At 34.3% G+C, this 10,185-nt stretch overlaps 2 protein-coding genes across 2 annotated transcripts in view; one reads left to right on the forward strand and one right to left on the reverse strand.

Annotated features, from left to right (window-relative positions):
* LOC112906144 (protein GVQW3-like) lies at positions 1-2,558 on the reverse strand. Its single transcript, XM_025979859.1, has 2 exons — positions 2,481-2,558; positions 1-393 (listed from the first exon to the last, which is right to left on the reverse strand). The coding sequence occupies exons 1-2, from the start codon at positions 2,556-2,558 to the stop codon at positions 1-3; spliced, it is 471 nt and encodes a 156-aa protein (XP_025835644.1).
* A 3,154-nt stretch (positions 2,559-5,712) lies between these two features.
* LOC108733762 (cilia- and flagella-associated protein 43) overlaps positions 5,713-10,185 on the forward strand; it is a 28,677-nt gene continuing 24,204 nt past the window's right edge. The window contains exons 1-4 of the mRNA XM_025979860.1: positions 5,713-5,972; positions 7,554-7,716; positions 8,965-9,172; positions 9,288-9,407. Of these exons, the coding sequence (XP_025835645.1) occupies positions 5,906-5,972; positions 7,554-7,716; positions 8,965-9,172; positions 9,288-9,407 (558 nt within the window). The 5' untranslated portion in view covers positions 5,713-5,905. The remainder of the gene's footprint in view (positions 5,973-7,553; positions 7,717-8,964; positions 9,173-9,287; positions 9,408-10,185) is intronic.

The raw sequence follows: 10,185 nt of genomic DNA on the forward strand, positions 1-10,185 counted from the left end.
TTAGTCCCTCCAAAAATAGGATTTGTCGAACTCTTCGAAATACGCCCATGTCTCGGCGATGACAACTCGACGCAAAAAGTCCTTCGGATCTCGCTTAAATTGTTCCAAATATTGCTTTGAAATTAACAGCCGTATCCGCGTGTTGTCCACCGCGAGCAATCGCGGCACCCATCGGGCCGACAATTTTTTCATCGCCAGCTTATCATGTAAAATATTAATTGCCGTTCCGGTCGACACACCTACGGGCTTTGCTAATTCGCGCACTTTCGTTCGTCGATCAGCGAGTATCATGTCGTGGACTTTTTCAATGATTTTCTCGGTAACCACGTCTGGCGGGCGTCCTGGTCGCTCCTCATCAAAAACGGTTGTTCGCCTACTTGAACCAATATCTAACTGAGGTCATAGATGGCGAAGTGTCCCCATAAACAGTATCTAATTTTACTTTTATCTCCTCGCATTTTTTCCCATCCAACAAGCGAGTTACTAAATGATACTGCTCTTATTCAATCTTAACAAAAATCGCGAAACACGACTCACTCGAATGGCTGCCAAATCCAAACTAACCAATCAATCAGTCTGAAATTTGTTTTGGCGTCGTTTGATAGATGACAGCACACGACGATAGCACCAACTTCCCTCAGGAACGTCCTCTGTCTTCAAACACGGCTACTTATTGTACCGCCCTCGTAGATGCTAATAGAAGTTATTACATTATTTATCACATTAGAGGCATGAGTACGTTCGTCAGAATTCGTAGAATTTTGTAATCCCTCAGCATTCAATTTACTAAACATTTATTTGCAGACACCACAAAAGCACCAATTCTCAAACAGCTTGTTTAATCGAGTAATAAACAATAAATTTGCGCTCTATTTACTTTTATTTGTATGTAGCCCATAGGTCGTGAATTTTGATGAAATTTGAAATTTATGACAATTCATTTGCCTCTACAATTTTACACATTCGTAATGAAGAACTAGGCCTTTGGCGAGTGTCAATAATTTAGTTAATTAGTACATTTAAAATACTTGAATGCGGTTACTATGGAAAATAATTTCACGATTGGATGTAATATGAAAATAAAGTTAGATATCTAGCCAATAGATACTGGCGACAAAATTAAAAACACGTCTGATATAGGCCAAAATGTACCATAAGTATAAAAACAACATTTCGATAATAAAACATATTCAACAAAGTGTTTAGAAATTCAAGACGCGCTTCGACACCCAAGGAGTTATCCTTAGTGTCTATATTTTATTAGTTCCACAATACTTTAATTGATATTTCATCTTCGATGTTGGATGCGGACATACGTACAACGTACTTCTACAATCATTAAAAAAATCACAAAAATGCTCCACACGCCACCAAATTTGTCAGAGAATCCAAACCATGTGAAGCATAATCCGAACCCCCAATTTCATGGGTAGGTGGATTACGGATTATATGAATCAAAAAATAACTCCCGGATTACGAATTATTACAGATTATAATCCACGTTGTAATCCCGTGTAATCCAGGATTATTAGCATCACTGCTCCTCTGGTGATACATAATTATGGAATTACCTAATTATAATAATAGAACTGTGCCTTAGTCCTAGAAGTTATCGTTTAATGGAAATTATGTCAGAATTTTTAATTAAAAATTACCAATTTTTTGACAGGATGTGGTAATGACTATACCTAAATTCATGTCGTTCCGTCTAAATTTCGACAAGTTATACCAGGTGTTATAGTATCTATTTATCTATCTATCTAATCTTTATTGTAACGTTAACTTATTATTCATCCAAAAACATTACATCACAAATAATATAGGCTACATATGTACCATAACACCTAATAGATTATTCTCAAATTATTTTAAAAGTTGTTGTCGTTATTCTTTATTCCAGCCACTTTGCAAGCTAATAGGTACTATTACATTCTTAAACCTATCTTTTTATCCATCACCCTCCTTCCTTCTTATTTCCTACTAAATGACCGTTTTCCTTCCGTCTTTATAATTTTTCTTTTTCTTCGTTTCATACCTGTACTACCTCATCTCTTATTATTATTTATTTGTGCCTAACCCTGACTCTTTTACTATTTTTTCCAAAATCTTCTGTATTTTTCTCTATTCCATTGTCAAATTATCTCTTATATCTCTCTCATCATCTGCATCTGGCCTTTCCACTTCTCCATTTTTTGTCCCATACACCTTCTTCTTAACTTTTCATACTTCTTTCACCTCCACCTTCCATCCCATCTTCTCTTTTATCACTGTTTCCAATTCCATCTTTTCTTTATTATCCCTCAACTCTATTCTAACGATTTTCAGATTTAGCGTTTTTTCGTCCCTTTCGATTTCTTTTCTTCTTATTCTTTTTTGTGTTCTTCCGCTTGCTTCTTTACACGCTTTTCGATCCCTATTTCATTTAATACAATTTCCTTCATTTCTTCTTATAAACTTTTCTTTCTGGCCCTATTTTTTACCACGTTTTCATTGTATTTGTCGAATTTTTCGTCTATTTCCTGTAGTTTTCCCGTGGTCTCCTTCTTCATTTCTATCATCTTTTCCTTTATACTCTTATTTTCCTCCTTAGTTTTATCCAACTTTTGTTCCAAATTCTCCCATCTTATTCATTCTTGTAAATCTATTTTTTTTGTTTTTCATCATTTTTTTTTCACGTTTTCTAATTTTTTTTCTTTGTCTTCCACTAATTTCATTAACCTATCCTATTTATCCATTTTATTATCAAATTCCTCTATATTTATTCTTTTCAATTCTTTCTCTTCTTCCTTTAGACTACACACTTATCTTTTTTTATTTTACTATGGTAGGCACTATAATAATAATTTCCTTACTAATCAATTGAGTAGGACGTCTTTAAACAGGTCTCGTTAAATGCAACAAAAACAAGAAAATTGGTCATAATCTTCACTGAGCACATAATTTCTAAAAAAAAAAAAAACATCTGAATGTAGCTTTTTAATTTGGGTTATGTATTGGACCAAGTGTAAAAGAAAAGCGTACGGAAATGTAACAAATATTTAATCCTGTTTCGAAACAGAGAATTGATCCTCGTACGTTAAATAGAAATTTATGGCCTTCTTTCCGTAAAAAGGATCTTGAACCTCGCGAATCTGCAACAGTAGCAGCTTTAGGATACATTACCGATCGGTAATTTACAGCGTTTCCGGAATGACAAAAAGATAAAAAGGTTACCTCTATAAATCTTCCAGAATATTAAAATCGACTAACCTGATCAGGACCGTAATAATTTTCTTTTCGCTCTTCTCATTATTAAACATACACCCTGTGTTTATAAAACGAATAAACATACATACAATTTAGACATCTTTTTGAAGTGAGTTAGTTTAATATGAAATATTATTCTGAAAATTNTAATCTTTTCAAATACCTACTACATAATTTTTTTAAGTTTGAAACCGGACTTCTTGTAGAAACTACGACTAACCTTTTGATTTGACAAAATTTAGTTTCTTTTTATCTAAAAGTGACTATGTCAAGCAACTGGGCGTTTAGTGGCTAAATTATGACTTTCGGGGCTTCGGCACGTTTTCGCTTCACAAGAAACGCCTTACGCTTGCGGTGCATTTCCGATCGTTATCTCTTTAAAAAATGAACACTTCACCGACTTTCAGTTCTTAAAGAAAGCTACATCGTTCGGAATATCCAACAATTTAAATTTAGATATTTCGAAAACGTTTCTCGTTTAATTTATCTACTATATAAGTAAAACCGCCCTGAATGTACCTATAGTTAGGACATTCAAAATTGGCATAGTCCACACAATAAATTACCTGTGAGAATGGTCGTATCCTCTTTCTTGTTTCCACTTAAGACTGTAGTCATTTGCTGCATTTTGAACACGCCCTTATTAAGTTAGGAAATGCTTCATGAGCAGTACAGACAAAATGAAAAGAAATATTATTCTGAAAATTAATTTTTGAATTTTATACCCACTACACGCTACCTCAAATTAATGAGGGCTAGTATATTCAGTATATATAGTCACATTAGTACGACGGATCGTTAACCTTGTAGGTCGGTTGGTAGTGGTTGCAGTTGTCATCTCTCGTAGTTTAGTGGTCAGAACATTGGTGCGTAAAGCCAAAGGTTCGGGGTTCGATTCCCGGCGGGGGTGTGACAACAGCAATAATTTTTCCGTCATTAATTTGAGGTAGCGTGTAGTGGATATAAAATTCAAAAATTAATTTTCAGAATAATATTTCATATTAAACTAACTCACATCGAAAAGATGTCTAAATTGTATGTATGTTTAAATGAAAAGAGATAACCGAATAACAGTAAGTGGTGCAGCGGTTAGAGGTTGGTAAGGTACGCAAAAGATCAGGGTCGGCTTTATAACAGTCTGGCTGGAATCTTTAAACAAGCGTCTTTGATTTCCTAAATTCCTTAAAATTCCTTAAAATGTTAAACTTTTTTTAAAGTCCGATACTGGCAACATGCTCAAATTCTACTTGTCTGCATCTCTTTCTGTTACACATCAATTGGTGTAATGTTATTCCTTTTTCTTTATTAGTGTCCGCTGCAATTCTTACCTGGCATCTCTTTTCTATGTTTACAATATTCCCTATAACGCTTGTAGTGTGTAAAAGTAGGCGTTCTGTGAGCAACCGCTCTACTCTAATTAGTAAGTTAAAAGAATTTTGGACGTCTAACTACAGAAAAGCAAACAATTAACCTTTTTAGAGAATTTTCTGATTAAAAATGCATTAAAAGATAACAAACTCTTAGTACATTACAATCTGAAATTAGAAACTTCAAACTTGCCTTTACTATTTTATAATTGGTGATTTATTTTATAATTTCTAATTTATATTTACGTTTAGATCCTTATCTCTTGCTCCCAGAGTAGCAGGCTAGAGACAAGTATGAGAAATATAATAAATAATTTGAAAAATTAAGATGCGAAATTTGTGAGAAAACCTACGAGTACGTTGAAGTGGTAGAATTAGAATGAGAGAGAAAGCAGGTCTAACTAGAAATACAAAGCTTTGAATGAGAGAGTGTGAAACAGAGTAAAAAAAAAATTAAAAGTTAGAAAGTATAATTTGACCATTACACAGACACCAAGGAGTGTGAATTTGAAGTGTCGATTTTAAAAGAATTTATGTCAAAACATATGTACCTAAAGATATTTTAGTGGCTATTATTATGGACCTTATCGAACTTCTTCTATAGATGGCGTTCTCTATGCTGTTTGCAGAATTTATAAATTTTATTTCGTACAAATTGTGTGTATTTACCCCACACATTTTCAAAAGAACCTCAAAATTATGTACCATCATCACACTTGAGACTCCCCACACACAAATCGTCGACGTTAGTTTTTGTCATCATTATTATTATCCCACAAGTTGTAGCAATTTTCTATACATGGCGTTCTCTATGCTGTTTACACAGTTTATAAATTTTGTTTCGTACAAATTAGTGTTTACCCCACACATTTTTAAAAGAACCACAACATTATGTACCATTATCACACTTGAAACTCCCCACACACAAATCGTTAGTTTTTGTCTTCCTCCTTGACTTAAATTCTTGCATTAATCAAAAGATTTTTTACTATAATTACATTGAAACCAATTTCTGTTGACATGTCCACGGCAAAAGAAACAGAAGTGGATGAGACAAATAATTCCAAGAATTTTTACGACCCCCAATTTTCAGATGGGCGAAATTTGCTAAGCCAAACGATGTCCATTGCATTCCAAAAGACATAGTCGTTGCTGCGAAAGGATGTTGTCTGACCTTTACAGATGCCAACACGCATTTTTCAAGGACATACGGTGCAAATAATGCCGCGAAAGGTGAAGGGGTGAAATGTTTCGCAGGTCACAGAACACTGCCTGTGTTTGCGTTTGCCGAAATGTGTATTCAACCCCATATTATGGTTATGCATTATCCCACCTTCCAAAAGTTTGCGGACCTTTCCGGTAGGTCACATTGTTTATCCTTTTTACCGTATGATAATCCAATGATCTACATTTACCCCGAAATGAGGTTTTCAACCGTAATGCAACTGATTTTCCCACAATTGCATAATCTTTGTATTAAATATACAACTTAGTTTTTATTTTATGTTATAAGTTAGATTTAAAAATGATATACCAATCGCAAAAGCAAACAACTTAGTATTTTTCTTGAAATTTATTTATTTGAAGATAAAAAATTATCTTCTTACTGCTCCTTTCCTGAAGAACATTAACAAAATGGTATAACCAACGGGTTGAATAGACAAGTTACCTGGAAGAACCCTGCGGTTGTTTTTAAAATAGAAAAAGTTGATGGAATAGTTTGATCAAAAATTTCAGTCCTTTTAGAAAATACTACAAATGGCGCAGTAAACGCCATCTGTAGCGCGATGCTACATTTTAGGATTACATACAGACCACTTCGAATTATTTTATTCGATTAAGCTAACGTGCCTATCACGTTGAGGTTAGCTACGCCGGGATTCGTTTTCAGCAAGTAGATATCCACATAAGTGGACCTTGTTGGAGCATACGTAATCCTAAAATGTAGCATCGCGTTACAGATGGCGTTTATTGCGCCATTTGTAGTATTTTCTAAAACGCACTGTTAAGACAGCAGGTAAAAGTTGGTCTGTGTTCTGTCGGAGCTGCCTGCGAGGCGCTGATGGGATCCAAAAAGATCGAAATCGCGATCCGCGTCTGGCAGTTTCGACAGAATACAGACCACTTCTAATTAATTTAAATTTCAGTCCTCTTGAAGAGTTATCTGAGCCCTCGTTTGTTTCCAATACTTCAAAGTAAATATTTATTATCTTGATACTTTCATGTTTCTATTATTTATGAGATAAAGCGTCCAACAAATTCATGATTACGTCAACTTGGAGACAGTTACAGTATTCTTGTTAATTCTTATATTTTAAATAAAATTATTCCCCCCTTAAGGGGGGCTTCTCTTCAAATTCACTCATTTCACCTAAAGCTGGCACTGCATACATTATTCGTAATTTTTTGAGGGTTGTAAGTCGCAATCTGATACAGATAGTTACCACCGTCGATCTATTCAGATTTTAACCACCCAGGTTTTATTAACAAGTACGGATTAAACTCTTAGTCAGCGATCTCACCAGCACGCCATGAGCAGTCTCGATAAATCAAGTAAATATAATTAAATGGTTTGGTCTGTGATTTACCGAGAATGCCTAATGTGCTGATAAGTTAAATAATATCGAAACCACGATTCTCGTTTTGTGGCTTCAATTAATTTTCTTCCTTTGGTTTGCGTCACTTTCACGTATATAAGTTGGACAAGTAAATAACTTAGTAAAGCCTTTGTCCAAAATTTGAATTACTTCAGTCAGTAACAAATATCGGCAGATGGCGTTATACTGACGCAACCCGATACTATACAAACTTATTGTCCTCAAGTCTTTAGAGGGTAAGAGGTAACTTTATTTATGAAAGGCAATACGTCATTAGGCAATAAGGAATAAAACTTTGTTTTACAAGATCGTTACAACTAAACAAATATTTTCGAATTTTTAGGTGAATGTATCGAAGGATATTCAGAATTGACTTTTTCTGACGCTGATTATTTAGTAAGTTTGGGAAGCTTACCGCTGTTCACGTTGATCATATGGAACTGGCGAAAAGGTGAAATGCTTTCGAAAATGATAACTGGTCTTCCTTCTGTACACCAGATAATCAGGTATAATTAAAAATAACTAAGTGGATGGAAAAAGACACCGTCTACGAAGCAAATATCAATTACATTAACATTAACAACATCTATTACATATACCTACATCTGCGGCCCACTTTTTAATTCACTACCAGCTCATTAATTTATTATTTAGTTACCTGTCTGCGTTTGTATAAATAGAATTGCTAATTTTGCTTGTAACGATTGTACAACATTTAAATAAATTGTTTATTTAGAAGAAATGACGACATCTCGCAAACGGTGAAAACAATAAAAGAGAGTTAATTTTTATTCAAATTAATAAAAAAACTATATATCATTCATTATCATCATCATAAGGTCGTCAATCCTAAGACTGGTTGGACACGTACCTCTACTCCTTCCTATGATGAACTAATTTTTGCATTTCCCTAAAACAAAAACATCCCTGATCCCTAATTATTTGCAAACAATGATCTAATCTAGGTTTACCTCTACTTCTCTTAACTCCTGTTTTTGCCTGTAATATGTATATCTATCCCTACCGTTGTACTGTATTTAATGATGTTGACTCAATTCCTCATATTTTCTTCTCTACATTGCAGCTCCAGCTGTAAAACTGCTTGTTGCTCTTTACACAAACTAAGTATATCAATGCAACAAATAATTTCAAACATTGCTTCACAGTGTTAATAAAAGGAAAATTATTAAATTTTCGAGAAATTTTAGAAACAGTAAAAGCCATCAAGGAAGGTCAGAGTATTACCAACAATCAAGTTGGAAACTCCTCATCCTCTTACAATTTACCTTCTAAGAACGCTAACTAACCATTACTATTTAAACACATTAGGCAAACGATATCGTTAAAATATAAATACAAATTGTGAAACAACCCAAAAGCCGCATACTTACCAATACAAAAAACATTAACTTACATATATATAACTTGCAATAGGAATGACTTAAAAGTTTGTTAATCAATAATAAAAATGTAAGTATAATTAAAAGCAAGAACAGTGAGCGTAATGCAACATACAATATATAGGTCAAACAGGCCGTAATTATTATAAAAGGCTAAAAGAACATAAAGAATCTGTACTAGATACCTAATAAATTCACTAGGTACCGAATTTTCAGTTAGTTTCTATTAGACGATCTGATTTACATATAGGTAAAAAAAAATTACTGGAGTTTTTCTTACAATATTCAAGACGTTTTACAATTTCTCTACCAGAAATTATTTCAACGTTATTAAAAACGTAATTTCATCCAAAGGTGCAGTTCTACGAACCCAACAATTGTTGCCCAAATGGGTATAGCCACGACGTTTTTGTATATGTGGACTATTTTCGTAAGTGGAAAGAAGTTCATTATGAAGAAAAAAGAACTACGAGTCAATCGATTTACAACACCCTTTAGCTCCCTGGCATGGCACAGTGATGGAACTTTATTTGTACTTGATGTCATAGGCAATGTATACACTGTAGGTTTATTGTATATCCATAATTTCATAGTAGCGATGATTATGTTTCCATCGATATCAATTTCTTAAATGTATACATACAGTTAGTTGTAAATTTCTGTTACACCCTTCGTAGGTTAACAACGATTATTTGTTGCAATGTATAATAACTTGGCCAACACCAGGCACATGTTTGACTTGTTTTGCATGGTATAAAGGAGGATTATTGGTTTCTGGATCAAATGGAAAAATGATTGTATGTATCCTTATAAAGCGTTATCAATACGATATGTTTATAATTTTACAATAAATAAAGGAAAAATAAAAGGCAGTTTTGGCCCACTCCAGGTCACTCCAGACCTAAAAAAATATCGCTCTAAAAAGCAATTAAAAAGCATTATGTCATCATTTGGTGATATGACGTGGTGATGAGGACTAATAAGTCGCTATTCACGCCTATTAGTTTTGCTAAATCACTGTCTAAGAGCTTAGAGGGCGGTTCAATAAGTACCCGTATTAGAAATGAAGACACCTTTTTTTTTAATGTTTTTTTTTTTTCAACATAGTCCCCTTTTAGAAAAAATAAAATTTGTCGAACTCTCCAAAATTCCCCCTGTCTCGGCGATGACTTCCTCGTTTGAGCAAAATTTATTTCTCGCTAGTCATTTCTTCATGGTTGCGAACAAGATGAAGTCACAGGGAGTCAAATCGGGGTGTGCGGCAGCAAATTCATAATTCATGCATTTTGGCGGCAACAACTCCTGATGAATGTGCCGGTGCGTTATCGTGTTGCACCTTCTTTTTCGTCAAATGCGTCCGTGTCTCTTTCAATTTTTTATCGAAGCGGTCCAATAACTCACTGTAGTATTGTCCAGTGATCGTTCTTCCTTTTCTTAAAAAATTGAAAGAGACACGGACGCATTTGACGAAAAAGAAGGTGCGTTTTCAACACGATAACGCACCGGCACATTCATCAGGAGTTGTTGCCGCCAAAATGCATGAATTACGTTATGAATTTGCTGCCGCACACCCCG

This window comes from Agrilus planipennis, unplaced genomic scaffold, assembly GCF_000699045.2.
Source record: "Agrilus planipennis isolate EAB-ADULT unplaced genomic scaffold, Apla_2.0 scaffold11, whole genome shotgun sequence".
Taxonomy (NCBI): Eukaryota; Metazoa; Arthropoda; class Insecta; order Coleoptera; family Buprestidae; genus Agrilus; species Agrilus planipennis.

Excerpts from the sequence above, each read along its gene's own strand:
- LOC112906144 (XM_025979859.1), bottom strand. The coding sequence starts at position 2,558 with ATGATAGAAATGAAGAAGGAGACCACGGGAAAACTACAGGAAATAGAC. Across the intron at positions 394-2,480 it reads ACAAATACAATGAAAACGTG|TTAGATATTGGTTCAAGTAG; the intron begins GTAAAAAATAGG and ends CTATGACCTCAG.